Genomic DNA, 26,098 nt, shown 5'->3' with positions numbered 1-26,098 from the left:
TAAAAGTTCTTAAGTAGTAACGAAACGTAGCTGTCAAGTGAACTTTTCAAGTTTTCAATTTTCATCTTTTCAAGTGGCGTGCAAATCAAAATGGCCGATGCTTCGAGAAAGGTGTGTCGTGGAAATGTATAAAGAATAATCATCTACATTGAACTTCAGTGAAAGTTATCGTGTTCATTACTGGTTCGTAACATTGTTTTGTGATTAATTAAGGTGGATTTAGTATATTTGATGTTCAGCTGTCTTCGCTGCTGGTTATCGCAAGGATTGGCTACAAAGCGGTCCGACGGAGGTGACTCGTCAATCGTCAGATACGCCTAAGTCGTTTGGCCTATATCGCGAGGCCGCCGTCGCGTTCGCCCGGAGGCTGCATGTTCGCCTGGCGAGGGCTCATTCCGCGCGACCGTATTGTCGCGAAAATCGCGCTTTCGTCGCGTCGCGATTACGTGATGTTAAGTATGTCGGTTGGCTTACAGCGGCGTTGCTGGACATCGCGTCCCGCCGCGTGGCACCGCAGCCCGCGCCGCCCCGGGGCTTCGCCCCTCGCGTCACGCCGCGCGCGTTCGGAGCCCTCGCTCCTTAGTAACGAGCGGAGTAAAAGAGGTAAGCTTTTTAAAATTTACGCCAGGTGAGTGGCTGGGAAAATCAATACTCGTCCGCCATTTTGTAAAAGTAATTATAGAATACTGAGTAAGTAGGCGTAATAACTAAGGGTTTCATTGTATTTACTCTCAAACTACAAATCTTTCATCTGTCATTCAGTAATGGTCGGTTTGCGTCGTAATATGTCACTTGTTTTGTTTGTCGTGGCTTTCTCGCGTCTATCTCTTAGAACTGTATGGTTGTTCTTTACATCTTAGGGTATCATGCAATCTGTTCCTCTTGTCTTATTATGTACTAACGTATTTCTCGAAAATAAATTTATTAAACTTTTCTATACATATATATATATATATAGATATATAAATAAATGCAAAAATAAGTGTTTGTTGCTTTCATTGTTGTACCAGTGACCTGAATTCAATTTGAAATAAGCTCAACAAATATAGAGCAAGTTTTTATACCAAGAATAGGCTACTTGTTATGCCTAACACTGGACAACCTGATTTGCTAGGAACCATTGGCAATGACTATTAATACATAAAACAATTAATCAATATCTATTATCTATATATTTATTTATGAATTACAACAACACCAATACACAATTCTACAAAGTATATATGTTATGCTAGTACAGTTAATTAACTAAGTCAACTATATTTATATATGTAACATTACTTATTATACTTTTTTATTATAGTATATAGTAATCAAAGTAACTGATTAGATTTGACTGAGATTTTTTTCATAGATATATTATAGTCTGAAATAGCAAGTACGTTCTGAGTCTGGAAAATATATATATTTATCTGACCCCATCAACTGCGGAAACGAGTTTTATTTGATTATGATTAATATTCATTGCAAGAATATTTTTTAAACCGTAACCAAAACAATAGATTTATATTAAATAATACTATGTGTTAATATTTATACTACTTAATGCAAAATTATAAAGATTATAGTTATTTACACAATTTGCTAACATCTCTGCTGTATAAAACGCTACAAACAGTTCTTTATTAATATCTTTACACATAATATATTATTCAATAGCTATGATATTGTATTAAATGCGAAATTTGTAATGCATATAAAAAAATCCTTACGCAATTCTGTCTCAGCCCATGATGTCATCTCAATTTAAGGTCAAAATTGTTTATGTATCAATGTTTCTGCTATTGGAAATTGGAATAGATAGTTTATGCTATGTGAGTTCTTATTGCAAACTTAAGCACTTTAGCTGGCTTTAAGCTGTTAGACAACTGCTTTTTCATTAAAACTTCTTGAAAACATAAATAAATAATATCTGGTTTGTAGCCGAAACTGACATACTCATGCTTCAAATGCAATACAACAACAGAGTTTGAGCGAAGATTTTTTGTTTAGATATTGTCTTTCACTGTTCGAGTGTATGTGTAAAATGTAAAGTAAAAGTAACAGCCTGTAAATTCCCACCGCTGAGCTAAGGCCTCCTCTCCCATTAAGGAGAGTGTTTGGAACATATTCCACCATGCTGTTCCAATGCGGGTTAGTGGGAAATGTATGTTGTTTGTATGTTTGTCTCTCTATGTGGTCTGACTGTGATGAAACTTCAGTAAATTGTTATGTTTAAGATCGTGACGTGGTACCTTACTCGAAAATCATATTTTTTAAAAATTATATTTTGTTATTTTCATGTTTACATACACCAATGTATTATAAATGTAGTATGGTTACTCGTATTCTAAAAGTTGCGAAGTCAAGACCGGTAGCTGAGATGGCAAAATCTTTTTTTTTTTTAATTTAAATTCTGTTGTCAGTTTAGCAAATATGCTACTGGTTGGTTAGTGGTCACCCAGTAAAGCCAATTACACTCATTTCAATCCTATAGCAGAGCCGAGTTTGGTTGCCATTCAAAGTACGGATGCTCTGGTTATGAATTTCTTTTGTAACGATGATTATACAACAATTTTGTAGAACTGTACAACTGTTTCCAGAATGTCGTCACGCCGCAACGGATCGGTGTCGCGGGCGGCGGAGGCGGCCTCCAAGAACCGTCTTCACATGGATCGCAACCCACAGCACTCGAGGATAACTGGTGAGAAACCACACGATCGAACAACTTGAAGGCATGTGAGGAGATAGCGCTTGGGCAAGATCTACAACAACAGCATGTAAATTCCTACTGCTGGGCTAAAGGCCTCATCTCCCTTTGAGGAGAAGGTTTGGAACATATTCCACCACGCTGTTCCAATGCGGGTTGGTGGAATACACATGTGGCAGAATTTCTATGAAATTTGTCACATGCAGGTTTCCTCACGATGTTTTCCTTCACCGCTAAGCACGAGATGAATTATAAAGACAAATTAGGCACATGAATCAGCGTTGCTTGCCTGGGTTTGAACCCGCAATCATCGGTTAAGATGCACGCGTTCTAACCACCGGGCCATCTCAGCTCAAGATCTAGGGCTACGCGAAATGAGAGCTTCCTCTGTGAGTAATTAACTCGATCAGCTTTATAAACAAACAATGCTTACGTTAGCATAGATGGGACCTTTGCTTTCTATATCCCCTTTGAATTGCATAGTCTCAAATGTTGCTTACTTATATATTACCTGAACGCCCCCGTAAGTAACTTGATGCTTATTCGACATTCAAATCAATCAAAACATACTTCATTCAAGTAGGTCATTGTTACGGCAATACTTCAAAGCGCAGCCTCATATTATTGATACATATAATAAAATTGGAGTGTCTGTTTGTAACCCTTTTTCACTCAATGTATATGTATTTATACACGGTACACATCGCTGTCTGTCTTTCTGTTTGTTCCGGCTAATCTCTGAAACGGCTGGACCGATTTTGACGGGACTATCACTGGCAGATAACTGATATAATAAAGAGTAACTTAGGCTACAATATTATTATTTTTTTGTTAAATTCAAACGCGTACATGGTCGCGGGCACAGCTAGTTATATTATAAATATAAAACTCCAAAGCGCCCTGCATCTCGTAATCGTTTTACATATATATTGGTTTAATTAGTATTTAGTGATCCATAATATGAAAATCTTATTTTTTTATTACAATGAAAGATGCCTAATAAGCCATAAATCCGCACATTATCCATATTATACCAACGAGTTTATAAAAATCTTATCGTACAAATATTTCTGAATGTTCTATTTGAAAAAAAAACATGTTTGTTTTGCTGACACTACACGTAGTTAGACTTAAAACAAGATCCTATTTAAATAGCGTTGAGGAAACGGATGTAATAATGATATTATGTTACCTGCGTCTGCGTCTGACTATGTTGGTTGAGTGAGGCAATCGAATGCGGCTTTTATTCACATTTTTTTTATGACATAGGTTTGCGGACGTGCATATAGAACACCTGATGGTATGTGGTCACCACCGATCATATGCAATGGCGCTGTATATATTATTTATTATAGATTGACAACAACAGCCTATAAATTCCCACTGCTGGGCTAAAGGTCTCCTCTCCCTTTAAGGAGAAGGTTTTGGAACATATTCCACCACGCTGTTCCAATGCGGGTTGGTGGAATACACATGTGGCAGAATTTCTATGAGATTTGTCACATGCAGGTTTCCTTACGATATTTTCCTTCACCGCTGAGCACGAGATGAATTATAAAGACAAATTAAGCACATGAATCAGCGGTGCTTGCCTGGTTTCGAACCCGCAATCATCGGTTAAGATGCACGCGTTCTAACCACTGGGCCATCTCGACACATATTATAGATTATGAATATATTATTTTAAAATGAAAAAATAAAATAAGTAAGTCAGTGTGCGCCACGTTTTCCAAGAACAACGAGCTTGAAGTCCAGCTAAGTCTAGTCTGCTGATGTTAAGTAAAAATAAAAAATGGCAAAATGTATAAATGTAAAAAAAGGCACAGGTACTATGAGCCCGTGTATGTTGTAAATGAAATAAAAAAAATGGCGCTGTAACAAATATTAGCCATTCCTTACATCGTCAATGCGCCTCCAACCTTGGGAACTGAGATGTTATGTCCCTTTTGTGGTTACACTGGCTCACTCACCCTTTAAACCGGAACACAACAATACTGCGTACTGTTATTTGGCGGTAGAGTAACTTATGAGTGGGTGGTACCTACCCAGACGGGCTTGCTCAAAGCCCTACCACCAAGTATTACTGTTTCACTCACTAAAACTTAACGCAGGTTCACTACTGCAAATGCGTTGCCCATTAACGATAAACACTAAAGACAAATACGCTCGTGCGCTGACAAAAATATGAGCGCGATGTATGTTTTTAGCGATACTAGCATGTAAGTACGTTTGTATTGAATCGAGTACTAGGGGCTCAGCGGATTAACAAGAGCAAAACGAAAAAACAATAGTCCTGCCCAGTCTGTCTATTCTTGCGCCCCCGAGAGTCTACGCCCTGTGAAAAAATTTAAATAATTGTATTTAATTAACATGACTTTGTATTTTTTAAATGTTAAAAAAGAGTAACTACTGAGTTTCTTGGCGGTTCTTCTCGGTAGAATCTACTTTCCGAAACGGTGGTAACTTAATTGTACAATGACGATTCGAAAGTGCTCGTAAAAGCCTACTTGAATAAAATTTATTTTGATTTTGTGCCCGGGCACCGGTGGCACCGCCCTATTTACGCCATAGCTTCCTCCCATGGTGTGTCAGAGTTAAAATAAGTCTTTTATATTAATAAATAAATATGAGACAACATCACATACATTACTCTGATCCCAATGTAAGTAGCTGAAGCACTTGTGTTATGGAAATCAGAAGTAACGATACCACAAACACCCAGACCCAAGACAACATAGAAAACTAATGGTAATCTACATCGACTCGGCCGGGAATCGAACCCGGGACCTCAGAGTGGCGTGCCCATGAAAACCGGTGTACACACCACTCGACCATGGAGGTCGTCAGTCATCCATAATCGTTAATTATTATACTATATATAATAATTTTAATACTATTTTTATTTCGTTCACAGACCCATCGAACCCGGCAGGGCGAAGGAAAGAGATAGACAACGTGATGAAGCGAGCGCGCCAGGCCTCGCCCGGCAGCTGGGACCGGAAGCTGCTTGAGGTCGAGGAGAAGGATCCCAACAGGTGAGCTGATGGTACCTTATACTGAGATGGCCCCGTGGTTAGGACGCGTGCATCTTAACCGATGATTGCGGGTTCAAACCCAGGCGAGCACCGCTGAAATTTCATGAGCTTGATTTGTGTTTGTAATCTCGGGTGAAGGAAAACATCGTGAGGAAGTTTGCATGTGTCTAATTTCAACGAACTTGTGAATCCATCAACCCGCATTGGAGCTGCGTGGAGAAATATGCTCTTTATCTTTACCTCAAAGCCGAGAGCAGTGGGAAATTTACAGGCTGTTATTGTTATACAATTATTGTGCAGTCAGACTAAGAAAACTTTCGTCAGTTTTCAAATTAATTCCTTTATCAAGTCTTAAACTCTTGGTACCTTTTGAAACTAAATCACTAAACAGACAACTGCATATAAAATTAAACTTACGTAGTATGATAACTTGGTTCGAAATAGTGTAACCACTTTGCAACATATTTTCAATATATGTCTGTCAGTGTCATATATTCTCGATCGGTGAAGCAAATTATCGCTCACACTGAGCACACGAAAATAGATCTTAAGGTTACGAATCTTTTCTTACCTCCACTGTACATACAGAGTGTATGTGCATACTTTCGCCTCAATTCTCAAAGGCGACGCCCTTGTCAGAACCCAATATCCTGACGCTCCCCTCTCCCCTAAAGCAACGGACATAATTCAGCCTGAGTGTAATATTTTACACTAATGATATTCGGTTCGAAACCTGAGTGAGCCGGTGTAATTGCACGCACAGATTATAACATCTCATCTCTCTGTGTGTCTGTCTACTGACAGTGTCTTCTTAGCGAAGACGGACAGCTTTTTTACTGTTTTAGCTTTTAATAAGATATTTGTTGCTTTTATATGTTTTGGTTAAAACGCGTCGTTGAAATATCTAAAACACGCTCAAACACAACACAACACACACACAACAGACATACATACATATATATATAAAAATAATGTACATTTATAAGAACTAATGTATATATATATATATATGTATGTACATTATTTCAAAAACTTTTCTTTATCATGAGCGGAGATCGAACACGCCCAACTTAACAGAACCGTCCAGGTGCTTTGCTTTAGGATATAATAAATAAAGTCAAGTCAAAATAAAGACAAAAGATGAGATAACAAATCTTTATATTAATAATAAAAACATCTCGTGTAAAATAATCAGGATTTACATTCATTTCTATAACTGTATTTTGATTAAACATTGCTTTCTCTCCTTGTTTTTCTCTACTAGATGAGAAAATCGTTATTACATCCTATTTTAATCAAGCCAAAACTATTAAAGATTGATAGAATTCAGATTTAAGTAAATTAAAGTAAAGTATCTGATTGATTATTCTAGTTCTCTATAATATACTACTATAAGATTATATATAACTAAAGGATTGTAACGTCGAAATTGAAATACACTATATATTTCGTAACTATTACAATTTGATAATTAAAAACATTGATGTCCTTTTGGATATTGCAATTCGAATTTAATGTTTTTTTTATGATCAATCTATACGTATCTATGTATGAACGTATATCTCTATTATATCATGTGCCTTATTATTTTTGATTTTAAAAATAACTCGAATGTGTTCTCGAGAATCTACCAATCTTATTAAAAAAACCTTTTTGGATAATGAAAAATATATAATTTTAATGATTGAAAGCCAGTGCGAATAATAAATTAACGTAGCGATGTGGAGGGCAGGCAGTATTTTTGTTTTTTTTTTGTTTAATCAAAGTAATGTTTCTAGATGGCGTCACACGGGTTACAAGCAGATGTACTTGGACGGCTCCGGGTCGGCTTCTCCGAGACGATCTCGCTCCCCGCGACGCTCTAGGTACACTAGTCACGGCTCACGCCACCCGCTCACTAGACCACCCACCCACCGCACCGACACACACACCTTTATATATTCAATGGATGTTTTTTGGATACGAGATCAGAAAACTGATCTGTTTTTGTTAAATGCTCACGGATGTGAAATTAGCGATGGTAATGGGGAGAGGAGGAGTTTTGGTCAGAAATATAGAAATAACTCATTAATCGAGTTTAGATTTATGGGATCTGGGTTCGACCCCAGATCGGACGTTAAAGGTTAAACTATCTCTGAAAAGAGATATTTAGAAACAGAGCTTGGAAGAGCTTAAATACCTCGTTTGTACGTAAGCCGTAAAGCAATGGCATCGAGGAGAGACTATCGAGCCTGGCGGTAGAACTGTCTCGTGTCGTGTGCGTTTGTTCTACCGCTGCGCCGCTAGCCACAGTGCAAGTTAGTATTAGAGAATAGCCCGTGCCGCTGTGTGCTGAGATGTATCGTGTGTGTTCGCAGGTCGCCGTCGCGCCGCTCGCGCTCGCCGCGCAAGTCGCGCTCTCGCAGTCCGCGCCGCCGCAGCCCGCCCAGGTACGCATGCGCACTGTTAAGAATTCTATATACTCTTATTGATATATATTCTATTTGCAATTTCAAATTTGGGACTGATTTAGAAAAAAAGATGGACTATTATTTTGTGTTGGTATCACATGTCTCACTCGACACATTTATTATGAAAACATCAATAATTTTATGTATTTAACCATCTATTTTACAAGTTACAATCGATTCAATTAATTATAATGTAATAGTTTTTAAATATATCAGTGATTGTCCTGGATCTCCCATTTGAACTTCAAACAATTGCTGTCGATTTGGAGCTCCTGTAACTTCCAAAAATCTTTGAACACGTGATACATTAAACAGATCTCTCGATACATTTGAATGTGCCCCATAACTCCAAAGCCTCGAATACTTGGCGCTATCCCTAACGTGCGTGTTGGTCCGCAGACGCAGCCCCGCCCGGCGCCGGCGCAGCGCCAGCCCGCGCGCGCGCCGCACGCGCCCCCCGCCGCGCCCGCCCAGCCCCCCGGACCCCAGGAAGGTGCGCACACATATACAGTACACATTGGTGGTTATACAGTACACCCACAAGCACTTAAACTATCTTAAGTGTAGCTACCGTCGGTTCTGAAAGTAGATACTACTGAGAAGAACCGCCAAAAACATCAGTAGTTATTCGTTATCAACATTTAAAATTACAAAGTCATGTTAGTTGTATACAATTACATATGTATGTAAGACTGCGAATTACGTTGGGTGCAACCGGAGGATCCAAAGAAAATGCAAATTAAATTTAAAATTAATATATTGACTATGAATAAATTTAATTAATGCCAATTGGTCGATGTTTGTACCAAGAGTGGCGCTTCCACATTTTAGGCTTCGAAGGAAATCTTCGATTGACGTCAATGCTGCCTGTAGTTGCTGCGCTTGTAAAACGTGGAGTCTATGTAGGTCGTAGGTGCTGTGTGCTAGGCAAGCATGCTGATGCAGCGATCTACTGGCCATGTGTAACATGCGCCCCATACAGATTCGTTCTAACTCAAGTCTTTACTATTGTCTTGTGTGTTCTTTGGACTAATCGTGTTCTGTATTTCGCAGTCGTCGCCGTCCGGCTCGTCGGCCAGCAGCTGCTCTGATGAGTCGTGCTCCGTCTGCTCGGCCAAGAATAAGAAGGTTCCGCCGAAGCCTATTAAACCAGGGTATGTGATCCTTGTATTATTAGTATATAAATGCGACCTATTAACACAGTCGGAGTCAAATATAAGACATAAATAATACATGTTTTTTTTTGTTTCATATGAAGTAGAGTGGTTTTTATTTAGTCGAGTGAATTTATTTATTGGTTATTGTCTCAGGGCTCGCACATCCCCGTCGCCGCCTCGAACCAAGCGCCCTCCCCCGCCCGTGGCCGCGCGAGCGGTGCAGCCGACCAGGGAACTGCTGAAAGCCAGGGAGAGCAGCAAGAGATCCCGGGAAGAGAAGGTACTTGAATTATCTGTCTAAACCAAAAGTATATACAAATATTAAATAAAATTAGTTGTTGTATTAATCTTGACAGCATTGAATGTTGGCAAAAATGCTAGCAGCGATTTCCCAATTGAATCGCTAAAAACCATAATTTAAAATACAGACTGAAACCCCTAAAGGTCTGTAATGGATACCATATTGGCTAGAAGAAGAAATGATGCAATAATATTTTAAGGCTTTAGAGAAATGTTCAAAATTATGGATTTGTTCCAGGTGCTGGAGTGGCAGCGCTCGCAGCTGGCCGTGCGGCCCGCGCCGCCCATCCCGGCCGCGCACATCAAGCGCGAGGGCGAGCGCCGCCCGCGCGCGCCGCGCCCCGAGCGCCCCGAGCGCGCCGACCGCGTGTCGCCCGCCGCCATCGCCGCCGCGCTCGCCGACAGCGACTCCGACTCCGAGAGCGACGCCAGCTCCGAGCCGCCGCCGCAGCGGTCAGTGCCGCCGCCCCGCGCGCCCCGCCCGCCCGCACCCACGCACTCGCTAACCCCCCTAACGCCCCGCCGCCCGCAGGCTGACGCTGTCGGAGCGCTTCGGCAAGATGGCGCAGTGGTCGGCGGCGCGCTGCGCGCGGCTCGAGAACATGCGCATCACGCGGCGCGACAGCGCGCTGCACGTGCACATCGAGCGCGACGACGCCGCGCCCGCCGCGCCCGACGCGCCGCGCGCCGACTACCCGTGAGTAGTAATACTACTACATGTGATACGGTATTGTGCTGTGGGGCGCAATCTATAACCTAGGAGCTAAAGAATCGTTACGGAATAAATTTAAATAAATCAAGATAATTGACTGTTGCTTCTCAATATATATTCTGTAATGTAATATATGTACGAAAAAATATTAATCATTTCATGAGAAAATGTGATACTCATAACATTGGTACAAGGAACAAACACAAACTTGTTACTCCTGTTACTCGATCGCCTAGAGTCAGTAACTCCTTTTTGGGGCAATGTATACGGTTTTACAACAGGATCCCAAAAAGTGTTCAAAATGCCTCTGTTGACAAATTAAAAAAAATTATTAATGAACGCTTGTGTGCAAAAGGTTATTATACAATTAATGAGTTTATGATCGATAGCACGCCTTGGGAATGAAACATATGCCTCCGGGCTATTTCATCTCATATTAAATTGTTTATTTATATAATAAATGAGACAAACAAAAAAAAACCGCTGAGTTTCTTTCGCCGGTTCTTCTCAGGTCAGGGTGTTTTCTTTTCCGAACCGGTAGTAGTGTTTCAATTGACCATCAATAAGAAAGTGTAATGCTTCTATATTGAATAAAGTTATTTGAGTTTGAGTTTAAAACCTGTAAATTACCCAATGCTGGGCTAAGGCCTCCTCTTCCTTTAAGGAGAGGGTTTGAAACTTATGCCACCACGGTGTTCCAATGCGAGTGGGTGAAATGCACGTGTGGCAGAATTTCAATGAAATTAGACACATGCAGGTTTCCTTACGATGTTTTCCTTCACTGCCGAGCACGTATGTATATATACGTCGTCGTCCCGCCGACACATAGCGTGTCGCCACGTGTCTGTAGCGCGCTCTGCCACAGGGGCCTGGACCCGGCGCCCGTGGGCAGCTACCCCGAGGAGCTACTGGCGGTGGCGCCCGGCGGCCTGCCCTCGTGGGACGACGTCAGGGTGCGCTACGATTACTATAAGAAGAGAGGATACTTGAGAGGTGAGCGTCTGTTACTGAATATATCAAATAAAACACCCTAAAGCCATAACCGTGGCAAAAGTATTCAATTTACGATATGATTGATCATACAGAAATCTTCACTGTCTATTCCCTTATTCTCGTATGATGTATTGGTAGTTCAACTGAAAACCATGCAGAGAATAAAAGAAAATTTTATTTTTGTCAAGTCTTCTTTATGACATAATAGCTGACTGAGTTTAACATATAATATCTTGTAGTATTAACGAGTCAACTTAAACATTCCAGGTCTCACTCTGGGCGACTACGTGAAGTGGGAGGAGTGGTGGTACAAGTACCAGGAGTGGCTGAAGAGGGAGCGCGCCTACGAGCGCTGGGCCGAGGGCGAGGGCGGCACGGTGAGTGCACTGACGAGCACTAGCACTCAAGTAGTTTACTACGACTTGCTTAGTTTACTAGTTGTACATAAGCTTACTTTAGTAATAATGGATCAAATAAAACACTTCACTACTGATTTTGGTGGTAGTCAGATATTCTAACGCCAAACAACAGTACTGGGTATTATTGTTGTGTTCCGGTTTGAAGGGTGATTGAGTCAGTATAACTACAGGCACAAGAGACATAACTTCTTAGTCCCCAAGGTTGGTGGCGCATTGGCGATGTAATGAATGGTTAATATTTTTTACAGCGCCATTGTCTATGAGTGGCGGTGAACACTTCAGGTGGCCACACCATTAGGTGGCCCATGCTCGTCCGCCAACCAATAGCTTAAAAAATACTGATATACTTTTCTGTATTCTTCACGTATACATTGTTGAACTGAATAGACAAACATTTCTCGAACTTGAGGATTTACAACAATACCGAACGTTAGCGCGATTTAATATCGATACAGTGACATCTATTATTTGAATGATAAAACATATCAGAAATGACCTTCAACTACATACTTTTACACAGCTCTATCTAATGTTGTGTTTAAACCTTACTTCCAATGATACGTGACTATACTAATTGTACGCCGTTGATGTGTCAGAGCCGTCGCGAGCGGCGGCGGCGCGGCGGGCGGCACCGGCGCAGCTGAGGGCGCGCCGCCCCCGCCGCCGTGCTCTGCGTAGACCTGGCCGCGGGGGCCGCGCACCGCTAGTGCGCGACCCGCTCGCCCCCGGTACGCACACACACACGCACACACACTCACATACACACGCTCACATACACACGTACACACTTTGTAATACTACTTGACTGGTGTTTAATATCAACTTTATGTTATTAAGCAGAGGTTATGGAACCCAGTAAAGGTTGTTTGTTTTTATTTCCAGTACGTATTTGCCGAATAATATCATATTAAAAATTCCATATTTAAATAGCGCGTGAAAAAGCTACTTGGACAATATGGCGCTGCAATGGGTCGGGACGTCACTTGCCTGTATTGTAATATGTGGCACGTTTAATACTCATACAGTAGGCAAACAAGGTTAACGAGCAAAGTCGCATAATCCACATACAGTATTGAAATGAGGTTAACAAGCAAGTGACGTCATCATAAACCCAACCAATCAGAAGCGTTTTGTGTCACATAACAAACGTTTAAAAATGCTTTTTTATTTAATGATCTTTGAATAAATTAATTATCATTTTCAACTTTCGTTAGCAATTAACCATTTTTCAACTCATATTATTTTTCGCATTGTCAAATAGCCTTTTCAATTAGAATCTGCATTCTGTAACAATGGATGCTTAAATTGGTCCTGAATATTATAAATAAAATGCGTTTTGTAAGTCAATTCTTGGTTGTGATTTCAGAAGCACCGCCGACCGTCTCGTCCGCCTCACATCATCCGGTGTTGGTGAAACGTTCGTTTCGGGAGTCTTTCTGACAAGAAGGATGAAATGAAAGGATGTACAGTCGCTCGGTGGAGTGGTTTAGTGTTTCGGGTGTGAATTGACTTTTGAAAGTGAGTCTATGTTTAAAAATTCGTGTAATCTGTATTGGTAGGTAATTTCAAATGATTGTATCTATACATTTATTTTGATTATGAAAAGTCTATTTACTAAATCTATATATACATGATTTAATATTGTAAAGGTCATAGAACATAAACACGTCGCGACATCATCGCTACGTGTTTATAACCTTAACACAGAATGTTTGTATTATTTGTATGTACTTATATCAAGAACTAATCGTGATAGTATATATTTCTTTATTTTTCTTCTGGCATGGAAGCTCACGACACTCAAAAGGAGTCAACCTTTGAGATGTTATTATACTGCCTTGGTTATTGATGAAGTAAACATTTGTTATTATTATATATTATTATTAATATATATTGTATCAAGTATTGCCGATTTCGTAGTTAGAAAACACAGTAATCTATGAATACGTCTTTTCGTCTTTGTGATTATCGCGATGACTGTAATATTGTATTGAAAATTATATAGAAGGGAAGTCTGAAATAGCTTTGACTTTAGCACCCGGTAAAAAGTTATTAAGATTATTAATAATGTTTTTGTAATGAGACTTAGTTAACGCTATGGATTATTTTTAAGTAATATCCATAATGTTATGTTACTGATACTGGCTGTATGTATGTTATCTTTTAAATCTTAAACTCTCTCCCATTATCGAGAATATTTATCTATGTAAACTCAATTATGATCTATCTAAACTCAATTATGATCTATGAGCAAAGAACGCGTTCAAAATGTAAACCTATGTAACTCATTAATGTTAAGATCATGAAAGATATCAAAAAACCCTGTTTATATCTCGTTAGACAATATTTTTCTTATTAATATGCCATCAGAAGTGAAAATCGAACAGATGTTAGTTAATGACATCAGTTAACAGACTACAATTAGTTAAAAATAAATTGTATAAGATGTGATCATTTGAATCTGTTGTACCAATTAGCGTATAAATACCCGAGGGTATGATTCTCCCGTAGGGGGAATATATTATGTATATATTATAGAAACCATTATATGGTTTATAATAAAATTTAATACAAAAAAAATTATTGATTAAAGTTTAATAATGATAATATAGTAAATTAAAACAATTAAATATTCGCTGTACATTAATATTTTCGTGTATTATCTGTAGCGATTATGACGTCACAAATAGACGAATGTAAAAATGGTTTACAATCAAAGCCATTACTATGGATAAATTGGCATTGAGTAGTCTAATGTCTTCCTTTGTTAAAAAGAAAGGTTAATTCATATAAGTACAGTTAGCAAATAAAAAGCGCTTTTTGTTCGCTTAAGAATATTATTCTTTACTTATGACACCTTTATTTAACCCACTATCACGAGAACTATATATTCTAATTAAGGAATTGTTTAATCACAACAACAGCCTATAAATTCCCACTGCTGGGCTAAAGGCCTCCTCTCCCTTTGAGGAGAAGGTTTGGAACATATTCCACCACGCTGTTCCAATGCGGGTTGGTGGAATACACATGTGGCAGACTTTCGATGAAATTTGTCACATGCAGGTTTCCTCACGATGTTTTCCTTCACCGCTGATCACGAAATGAATTATAAAGACAAATTAAACACAGCCTGGGTTTGAACCCGCAATCATCGGTTAAGATGCACGCGTTCTAACCACTGGGCCATCTCGATTCATAATCATTAATCACAAAGTAACCATTTAATGAACAAAATAAAACACGCTTTATAACAATTATCAATCAGATCAATTCAGATTTGTAGTTTAGGTCATAAAAGGTTAAATAGGCATAGAAACAGGGTTAAACTCATTAACCTATTTACATAAATAGATTAGTTATAGATATATAACAATTTGGATACTTTGTAAATATATAATACTGTGAGATATGAAGTTATATATAATATATATATAAATAATTTTTATATAAAGAAACAAGCGAGGCAAATAAATAAGAGCTTTTCAATGAAAACCACTGCCCTGTGTATGTTTGGCTGTAGGTCACAAATGCAGCTGCTTTGGGTATATTTCATTGATAAGCTATGTATACAGAATTATATAATTAGATGTTTAAATGTATATAACACTATAATTAGTAAATATATTATATGTAATGTAAAATTGAGAAGTATCAGTTCGGAGAAAATAGTGAAATATTCCTTTAAAGATTATATTTAACTAAACATATTAGTTGGCTGACTGTAGATTTTAGTCAACTCTTTTCCAGTCTAAGTTAGACTGAAAAGGAGTTATGATTGACACTTGTCGCAGCTTAGTTATCTGTGAAAAGTATGACGAGAAAAGTCACCGGTTTCCTGTCTGCGATGTCTACAGATTTCTTTGCCTCTCATAATATTGGCGCGTCCTCAATGAGGCGTGCTCTGTAATAAAATAAAGTCAGGTCGTAACCGAGGTCCTATCGATGAGGAGTCATTAGAACTCGTTTGGAATTGGTCGCAGTTAATATATGCTGATATTTCTAAATTACAATGTATTATAATAAATAATCTCAGATATGCACGCCGATTCCACTGGTCTAATTTTTGTAACAGAATCAAGTCTGACCAATCATCGCGATCGTCCTCAAATGCTTATCGACGATTTGTTTTTTGATTTCCATTAATCCCCCTGTTTTTATATTTATGCCCAGCGAAACAGGCGGGTAATATTTTGATGTATATAATATGATATATATATATATATATATACTAACAGTAGGGTTTCTGTAAGCACTTATTTGTAATTAAACCCTTGGCGAAATCTCGTAAAGTTATTTATAAATAGACGTATCATGTAATTATTACAAACGGCAACATTGTTTCGTTTGGTTCAAGGTGAGCCAGTGTTACAATGGCAAATGTTGGGCGATGGTCACCACTTACCATCGGGTGACACGTTCATGCATCTTGTACATATTTAAAAATAAATAAATCTAATTATACACATAAGGTTTGATGTTTAATCGTACTTTTTCCAATTCGAAACGATTCTCGCTGTCTTTTTTCTCATTTTGTAAAAATTATCTTGATTAATACGAGTTTGAGATTCTATGTAATAAGATTATATAATTATTGTATATAGATATTTGTAAAATAATAATAAATTATACGAATGTAATGTCGAATGTTTGGAAATCGTATCGCCGTGACGAGCCGGGCTCTGTCGCCCATTTGTGATTTTCAGATGTTATTGTTATTTGTGTTATTGTTGCACTCAGAATTAATAATTGACTGTAATTAAATGCCTTAATGATTATATTACAGCTTGAAACATCTTTAAAGTTTACAAGATAATTTACATACAATGAAACTATTTATGTATAGTTATTTAAGTGATGTTTTTTTTGTTTTATTAGTAATTTGAACTTTGATGGTATGTCACAGCTACTTATTTATCTATGGTACATTAATGTAAAAATGAATTATTAAAAAATATACTTGAGCCTCTCGAGACGCTTAACAGAAGTGATAACTTCTTGAGAGATGGAGCCTGCCTGCCTTATGCGTAAGAGAAGAAGCCAGGCAGACTGGCCCTGTAACGCGTTACGTAACGGCCCTTCTTACTCCCATATGAAGTCATCACTTTGAAAGTTATATGATCTTGTCGCTTTACTTAACTTCAAGGGATATGATCTAGTAATGGTCTCTAAGAAAGAACATATGAACTGAGTGTGACAGTAATACCACGCTTAAAATAAACATATAATTTGAAGCTTTCAATCCTGTTTCCATATGTTAGATATTATGTTATTTAGATTTCCATAAGTAACGCTTGTCAATATCACGTGAACAATGAGTAAATACAATGTTTTGCTGTTTGTCTGTCGGCTGTCGCGGTGCTGTGCAGTCGTATCGTGTCCGGATCGCACCGAAGTCGTGTCGCTCGCGTCGTAATTAATGTGTTAAGTATTATCATGTAGATGTTCTATTTAAAATAAAATTATTTATAAATGTATTGTGGTTTTATTGTGTAAAGCTGCCCGTCTAGTGTGGTGCGACACAAAATAAGGAGACTTGATAAGACTTAGTTCAAAAGCAGTGGAGGAGCTATCGTAGGGCCAGGTAGTGAAGTGCACCAAGGCCCCGAAAGGGGGCCCTCTAAATGAAAGCTTAAGCTTCTCAAGTTACAAAATCACGACCATACGCACAAGAATTCTTATTTGGTATCTATAATTTTAAAGGCTAAAATTGTTAGTTAAAGAGGAATGAGAAACGGGGTGAGGGCCCGATTCTTTTTCTATGCACCGGGGCCCCTCCTCACCTAGCTTCGTCATTGTATCAAAAGGACAAAAACGATAACCCAAGAATGTTTTAATGTCATATATTTTAAACAATTTTGTCTACAAACATGATTTTCTAGGATGTTGAATCTACGATACGTTTTAACAGTTCAGGGAAACGCCACTCATACGATGAGTGTGGCCCTGTGGGTGATATTCGAATTCGACCATGATAATTCCTGTTATATGACTGCCCTTATCCTAATGAGATTAGAGATTCTCTTTGAAAGACCCTCATAATTAAAAAAAGCGTTTTTTTATTGTCTATAATAAGTGCTTGATCCCGTTGGCTTCGTTTAAATAATACTTTGATTATTTAATATTATTCAAGACTAGCTGTTCTAACTTAGAAATAAATTAAGCAATTTATCTCAATAAAGAGATAGGTATAAATATCTCCAACCTATCTTAAATAATGCAACATGTGTAAGTTACAGTCCGTCCGTCGAAGCAATAATGAAAGTTGCATATCGATAGAAGTTGTAATATTAGAATGAAATCAAAATTACTAAATTAAATGTTATCTCACAATATGTACAAGAATAAATAATTAACATTTGATGCGATTTTCAAGTACTGTTAGAAAATCGAACAATAACATATGTAATTTAAGTAGTTCGGGATGGCCAAAATAATATTATCGTTTTACAATGATGCTCCAATCTCTCTATCTTTTGTTACAATGCCACGCTATCGTCCTATTGTTTTATAATGACAGCTCAATCATATTTAAAATAAGAAATAGTGTTACATGCCCGTATTAAATGCTATGCCATATAAAATAATATTAATTACAGTTTTACAAATTATTGATCAATTAATTACAATAATAATTGTATATAATAAAGTAAATTCAATAGCTCCTGCTATATTAATAATATGCAATAATAATGTGATATAAATTATGACATAGAATCAAATGTCGTAACACCGTATTGAAGGCTAAGGTTACTCTCGTAACACATACTTAAATAAGAACTAATTAAAGAATATTAACTCTTATTCGATCCAAGGAGACTTATGTGTTATCAAAAGAACGACTACTGGAACCAACTCGTCAATCAAACAAAAAATACATGACATTTGCTCTCTCCGCGTGAGATTATGTCGTTCGTCGCGAATAAATCGCCGCACGTAATCAGTTGAGATAATCATTAGTGGTAATTTGAGAAATATATAGTAAAAAACTATGAATAATCATTGATAAAACTTACGTACTTAAATACTTAAAACACGGCTACAGGTTACAGAATGAATCAACAATATCAATATAATCACGTACATAAAAGATTTAATACATATATCACAATAGCTGCCCTGAGTTCAATCTAAAATTAAGTATTTTATTTGTGGTCATTTCTTATTTTATAGTTCACCTTATTGGTTTTATTAATTATATAAAAATATATTATAATTCTTATATCTAATCATTGTTTATGTTATTTTATATTTTTTAATCCATTGTGAGAGATTTAAAAAGAGTGGCGCCAACTAACTGAATTAAAAAAAGCCTATAATTATTGTAAACGTAACAACTACTCTAGTTTTTCTCGTATTTAAAATATAATACATAAACTTAGCTGCGTCCTAAGTTACTAAAAATAAATAATAATTCATTTTAATATATCTACCGAATATGCTGAGTTATGGTCTGTAGTACAACCTTTGTACTGACTTTGTTTCACTAACGTTAGCAGTTTTAGGACACAAACACATGTTGCAGCAGCAGAAATATTATACAACACTTTCTATTCATAGATTACAAAATAACGTAGACTTTAAGGCGCATGTTACTTTACGAACTGAAAATAAAATTGAGCCAGTAAATTCATAAAACGACCTCCGTGGTCGAGTAGTGTGTACACCGGTTTTCATTCAGAGGTCCCGGGTTCGATTCCCGGCCGAGTCTATGGAAAGAAAGTTCATTACTTTTCTGTAGTCTTGGGTCTGAGTGTTTGTATTGTTACTTCTGATTTTCCACAACACAAGTGCTTGAGCTACTCACATTGGGATCAGAGAGTATGTGATGTTGTCCAATATTTATATTTATAAAATGAAACAAAAATTACACTAAATACATTTATTACAAAACGCTTTCCGTTATAAATAAGTCATTAACATAAGTTCATTATTCATCGCTAAGCTCCCAACGGCGCAGCCGAACTGTTGTCGATTTGAAATTGCTATAAAATGTCGAATATGGCTGAAGACCACTCATGATAGGCCAATTACGAGGCCACAGTGGTTATGACTGCCAGGACTGGCATCGTCACAGGCCTGATTGCCTCCAGAACGGCCTTAACGGAGACTACATGACGCGTGTTTGATAATCTTTTTCTATAACAATAATTTTCAATAACAAATATATTTACATCTAAAGTTTCGCATTACATATTGGGTTGAGCAAGATTTCACTAAAATTTATGTATTTATTTTAATAATTAAATCTGTTCAGACTGAGAAAAGTCAAACCAAAGAAACTGCTAAATTGAATCAACACAAAATGATGGAGAGCTCCAAAACAAAGTCGGTTACCATTGTCTGTCCCTATGTATGCTTAGATCTTTGAAATTACGCAACGGATTTTGATGCGGTTTTTTAAATAGATAGAGTGATTCGAGAGGAAGATTTTTGTATATAACATGGACAATATAGTAAAGAAACAAGACAAAATCTATAGTATATTTAAGGCTGGTCGTAGTCTATGTGTTATGGATTCGCTATCGAAACTTTGGCAATAAAATTCAATTGAATACAAGTATTAAGGGTAATAGTGTTGTATTAAACTAAACATATATTATTTAGGACTGTTTGGCAGTAAAATTCGAATATTAATATTCAAATAATAACAAACGCCCTCATTTCTTGTCATCCGCCATCACTGGCTGTCGTATTCTCCTCGAGCGTGTCGCTGGTTTCTCCTGCGGTAGTTTCCCAGGACTGGTCGCCCTCTTCAGCGTCCTCTTGTCCTTTATACCCTGGACTGACCCCGTTTCGACCTTTGATCTCGAGCGCAGTTTTGTCTCCTGTGAATTCTCTTTGCCCTTCGGCGTCGAAAACTCAGCTTCCAAATTTTTAACGACACGTTTCGAGTATGTTTTTATTGAGGTCATCGGAGTGAAGAACTGTTCGGCCGGCGTCGACTGACAGGGCGTGAAAAACTCCCCATTCTCCTCCGCCTTCGGTGTGAACACGTTGAGCGATTGGTCAACCGACGGCTGCTGTATCACTATCTCCGGTTTCGACCGGGTCGGTCTCGGGGTCATCTTCTCCAAAACTGGCTTGGACGTCACCGGGACCGGGATTTTGAACTGATGCTTTTTGGGCCTCGCCTTCTCCGCGCTCTCGTCCGCGGTCGCGTCGTCAAAGTTCAGCTTGATGACTTTGCGCCTCTTTGGTATCTCCTCCGCTGTGACTACGACTGCCGCGCTCGGCTTCGGGATGGCGTTTTTCGTCTCCGGCGTCGTCTGCGGCTCCGTGAGCACCACGGGGCTCAGTCTGAGGCTCTCCAGCTCGGTCTCCAGGCCCGTCTCCTTGGGCGCCCTGGCGCTCTCCCTCAGCCGCGCCGACGCGACCATGAGATTCGAGATCTCGCTCAGCAGGTAGCCGTCAATATTTTTATCCTCCGCCACGAGCTCGTGGATCCTCACCAGCGTGTCGTCCGACCTTCCGACCTCCCCGCGCGACAGCTCGAAGAGACACAACTCGATCAGGAACTCGAGCCGCACTTCCCGGAAGTCGCTCTCGGCGATATCCCTCGTTATCTGGACGACCGGATCGTCGTACCTCTCCCGGTAGCTGTCGAAGATGTGCCCCAACTTAATCTCAGCCAGGCCGAGGGCCTCCGCGGCGCCGTCGAAGTAGCTCCGCGCGATATCGAAGTCCTTGGCGCGGTAGTACACGGAGGCCTCGAGCGCGCACACGAGACTTGCCATGACGGCGCAGTCGGGCAGCGCGCACGCGGCGCAGGCGCAGGCGCGTGTGTGGCGCAGCGGCGCCGGTACGCGGAAAGTGGGCGCGGCGACGCACGCCAGCGACGGGCTCAGGCGCGCGCGCGGCAGGGCGCTGCCCAGCATGCTCTCGGGCGGCCGCGCCGGCGACAGCTGCGCGCGCTTGGGGGACGCCGCGCGCGCCAGCGACACGTCGCCCGACGAGCGCAGCCCCAGGATGTACTTGATACGGTTGTCGATTTTAACCTGGCGACAGTGTATTGTTTACATTTATTAAAACATTATTTCTCCGTATAGGGGTAACTGGGTGAGGTCGATCAACGTAATCCGGAAATCGATTGCGAGGGCGTATCAAAAGTCCAAAAAATAATCTAGGAGCGACATCAGAGTCGCCGAGGCCGTGCTCTCTCTGATCAAACGCAGACCAGGACCCGCTGGATTGTAGTAATTCGAACACATATACTGTATATATTATTTAATAATAAATAAAAAAAAAATCATTGTGGGTCACGTCTCCCAAGAAGACGACAAAAATGATTTCCAGCGAAGATCTGCTGATGTTTAGTATAAATATAAAACGCCAAAATGTAATTGAATGTAAAATATAAAAAAAGGCACGGGCATCTGCGAGCCTGTGGATGTTGTATTTTAAATAAAAAAAAAAAAAAATCTGGGAGAGTGGGGACGGCACCTGCGCGTCGTCGGCGCGCGCGGTGTCGGTGCACAGCGCGTAGAGGCGCGCCGCGCGCAGCGCCGAGCAGCGCGGCAGCGCGGGCGCGGCGGCGGCGGCGGCGCGGCGCAGCAGGCGCAGCGCGCGCGCCGCCCGCCCCGCGCGCTCGCTGGCGCCGCCCAGCGCGCCGCCCGCCGCCAGCGCCCACGCGCGCCGCTCGGCCCAGCGCGCCGCTGCACATGATATCGTGAGGTGAGTCAGGTCGAGCGGCGAGCGATATCCCTTCGTCCGCAACATTCAAGAGGCAAAGTTATATTTAACTTTAAGCTGACAAAGGATACAATGTACCTGCCACTTAAATATAAACGACATATAGCTACATTGTTAGCTTACAATATATTTGATCCAATTGTAGACACTACAATTAAAAAAAATATTATACCCTTGATTAGTAGTTGTGCTACTAACAATAATAAATTAAAAAACTAAGAAATAAGACAACGGATAAGCACTGTAAATATATTATTAGTATTGTACATCAGAATATACAGAGCTCATCCAGCAAAGTTAACGAAATCGAATTATTTTTAAAGTACTATAATATTGACATATTTTGTATTAGTGAACATTGGATCTTGTCACATCAGCTACCACCTAGTATTAATAACTATAAATTGTCAAGTGCGTTCTTTAGAAAATTAACTAAACATGGAGGATCATTAATATACACAAAACAGAATATACATTGTAAAGAGCGAAAAGACATTGTGGATCTTTCAATAGAGCGCACTGTTGAACTGTCATGCGTGGAACTCGAGCATACTATAGCTATGTGCGTATACCGACCTCCACAATCGGATTTTAACCTTTTTGAATGTGTGATGGAGGACGCCCTTAAGCGAGTCTGTACTGGGCGAAAGAATATAGTTATTTGTGGAGATTTTAACATTGACATTTTAGTGCAATCTTCCATAAGTACTAGGTTCATAAATTTATTTCAATCTTATAATCTAAATAACATATTTTGTGAACCTACAAGAATATCAGCGACTTCCGCAACCTGCATAGATAACGTGTTTTGTAGTTGTGAGGCCGTTAATAAGAAAATCTTATCAAACCTTACATCAGATCACTTTGGCCAAATGGTGTCAATAGGTATAAAAAAAAATCAAAAGAAACGAAAAATCACTTGTAGGCCAATTACTGTAAAAGGTTTAATCAACTTCAATAATGCTTTACACTGTAGCCTTCCAAAATTGAATCTTAGCTCAAACGATCCCAACTCTTTATATAATTCTCTTTTACAAGTAATTAATAACGAATTCAATAAAATATTTCAGTTAAAAACCTTTTATCAAAACAATGAAATGCAGTTCTCAGACTGGGCCACTACCGGTATCTATATAAGTCGAAATAAATTGTATGAGCTATATGAACTTAAGAAATATAATCGTGATTGTAAATTTATCAATTTTGTTAAAAAATATTCCAAGTTATTTAAACAAGTTTGTCAAACAGCTCGTTCGTTGCATATTAAAAATAAAATCTTAAAATCTAATAATAAAATGAAAACTACTTGGGATATTATAAGTTCGGAAACAGGTAGGTTGAAGTTTGATGCAGGGCAGTTATCCCTTAGTATAAAAGGCAAAATTGTAGGCAAAGATCTAGATGTGGCCAATGAATTCGAAGAATATTTCTCTAATATTCCTCTGAATATTACTAAAGGACTTAATGCGTCTCCTAATGACGCTTTAGACCTACTCAAATGTTATGTTCCCCAGAATGAGTTAGAATTTTCTTTTGAGAATATAACTCCGTACGAAATATTAAAAATATTTAAAACATTAAATCTGAAAAAAACCTGTGATCTTTGGGATTTATCAGTCACAATTATTAACAATGTAATTGTTGACTTGGCTCCTTATATAGCTATAATCTTTAATAAATGCGTACAATCTGGTATTTTTCCTGATATGTTGAAATTAAGTAAAGTAATCCCATTATTTAAGTCCGGTGATAAAAATGATCCAAACAATTACAGACCGATCTCTATTTTGCCAGTATTAAGTAAAATTTTTGAGAAAGTCATGCTTAATCAATTGCTATTATACTTTAACTCGAATAAGCTATTGCATTCTCAACAGTTTGGTTTTACTAAGGGTCGCTCGACTGCTGATGCGGGTGTAGCATTTGTTAAGCACATTTATGATGCATGGGAAAAGTCGCAAAACGCTATTGGAGTTTTTTGTGATTTATCAAAAGCTTTCGATTGCGTTAGGCATGATATTCTCCTAGAAAAGCTTAAATATTATGGTATCAGGGGCCCTGCATTGAAATTAATTTCCTCCTACCTTAGTGAAAGAGTTTTGAAGGTTGTGGTTAATGGTGCAAAATCAAATGGCGCTGTGGCGCAAATGGGTGTACCACAGGGTTCAATTTTGGGACCTCTCTTGTTCTTAATATATATAAATGATTTACCTTATTTCGTAAAAAATACTTGCGATATTGTACTGTTTGCAGATGATACATCCCTAATTTTTAAACTTGATAGAAAAATAAACAACTATGACGTTGTAAGCAGTGCCCTGTCGCGGGTTCTTGGTTGGTTTGACATAAATAATTTAGTACTAAATGCTAAAAAGACTAAATGTGTTTTGTTTTCCTTGCCAAATGTCAAATCAAATCCTTCTGCAATAACTTTGAAAAATGAAAGGCTTGAGTTTGTTGAGTCGACGGTCTTTTTAGGGATAACCCTTGACTCCAAACTGCAGTGGGGCACCCATTTGTATGCCCTGGCAAGAAAACTAAGTAGTGCCATTTATGCAATAAAAATAATTAGAAAACTTACGGACATAAGTACTGCTAGACTAGTTTATTTTAGTAATTTTCACAGTATTATGTCATATGGAATGTTGTTATGGGGTAATGCAGCAGAGATTGAAGTTGTTTTTATTCTACAGAAAAGAGCTATCCGATCTATTTACAATATTAGCTCCAGGACATCATTACGCGAAAAATTTAAAGAAATAGGTGTATTAACGGCTGTTTCACAATATATTTATGATAATATAATCTTTATACAAAAGAATATTAAAAATTATTCTATCAATGCTGATGTACATACTATTAATACAAGAAATAAGAATAAACTTGTAACCCCCAGTTTCCGTTTGCATACGGTAAATAGAACGTTTTTGGGCAATGGTATACGCATATATAATAAGATACCGGAAAATATAATCAATTTACCATTTTCAAAATTTATAAATATTATTAAGACTAAATTAATAAATAAATCATACTATTCATTAAAAGAGTACTTTTTAGAAAGAAACGCCTGGAGTTAGGCTCGGGTTCCATCATAGGACGCTAATTACTGTCAATAACAGCATTGTAAATGTGTTTATTTGAAAAGAGCAACTATGCGAGTTTCTTGCCGTTTCTTCTCGCTAGAAGCTGCTTTCCGAAACGGTGGTAGTATTTGATTATTGACGATTCAAAAACGCTTCATTATGAAGTTTACTTGAATAAAATTGATTTGATTTGATTTGATTTCATTTGATTTGATTTGATATGCAATTCGAATTTAATGTTTTTTTTTATGATCAATCTATACGTATGTATGTACGAACGTATATCTCTATTATATCATGTGCCTTATTATTTTTGATTTTAAAAATAACTCGAATGTGTTCGAGAATCTACCAATTTTATTAAAAAACCTTTTTGGACACTTCGGGAGTCTCTTTGTAAAATGAAAAATATATAATTTGAATGATTGGAAGCTCGTGCGAATAATAAATTAACGTAGCGATGTGGAGGGCAGGCAGTATTTTTGTTTTTTTTTTAATCAAAGTAATGTTTCTAGATGGCGTCACACGGGTTACAAGCAGATGTACTTGGACGGCTCCGGGTCGGCTT

The 26,098-nt window shown here is 38.5% G+C and overlaps 1 protein-coding gene across 1 annotated transcript; it reads left to right on the top strand.

Annotated features, from left to right (window-relative positions):
• The first annotated feature begins 43 nt into the window (after positions 1–43).
• Positions 44–13,652, top strand: LOC124541702 (serine/arginine repetitive matrix protein 1-like). Its single transcript, XM_047119635.1, has 15 exons — positions 44–183; positions 477–603; positions 2,583–2,683; positions 5,604–5,724; positions 7,503–7,577; positions 8,082–8,153; positions 8,574–8,667; positions 9,228–9,328; positions 9,485–9,611; positions 9,870–10,084; positions 10,164–10,328; positions 11,209–11,336; positions 11,604–11,713; positions 12,352–12,483; positions 13,122–13,652. Exons 3-14 carry the CDS (start codon positions 2,584–2,586, stop codon positions 12,397–12,399), a joined length of 1,356 nt encoding a protein of 451 aa, XP_046975591.1. The 5' UTR covers positions 44–183; positions 477–603; position 2,583; the 3' UTR covers positions 12,400–12,483; positions 13,122–13,652.
• Positions 13,653–26,098: the final 12,446 nt, after the last annotated feature.

This window comes from Vanessa cardui, chromosome 28 (assembly GCF_905220365.1).
Source record: "Vanessa cardui chromosome 28, ilVanCard2.1, whole genome shotgun sequence".
NCBI classification, from domain to species: domain Eukaryota; kingdom Metazoa; phylum Arthropoda; class Insecta; order Lepidoptera; family Nymphalidae; genus Vanessa; species Vanessa cardui.
This window is presented reverse-complemented; position numbering and strand designations above follow the sequence as displayed.

Excerpts from the sequence above, each read along its gene's own strand:
- LOC124541702 (XM_047119635.1), top strand. The coding sequence starts at position 2,584 with ATGTCGTCACGCCGCAACGGATCGGTGTCGCGGGCGGCGGAGGCGGCC. Across the intron at positions 7,578-8,081 it reads CCGAGACGATCTCGCTCCCC|GTCGCCGTCGCGCCGCTCGC; the intron begins GCGACGCTCTAG and ends GTGTGTTCGCAG. Across the intron at positions 11,714-12,351 it reads CCGAGGGCGAGGGCGGCACG|AGCCGTCGCGAGCGGCGGCG; the intron begins GTGAGTGCACTG and ends TTGATGTGTCAG.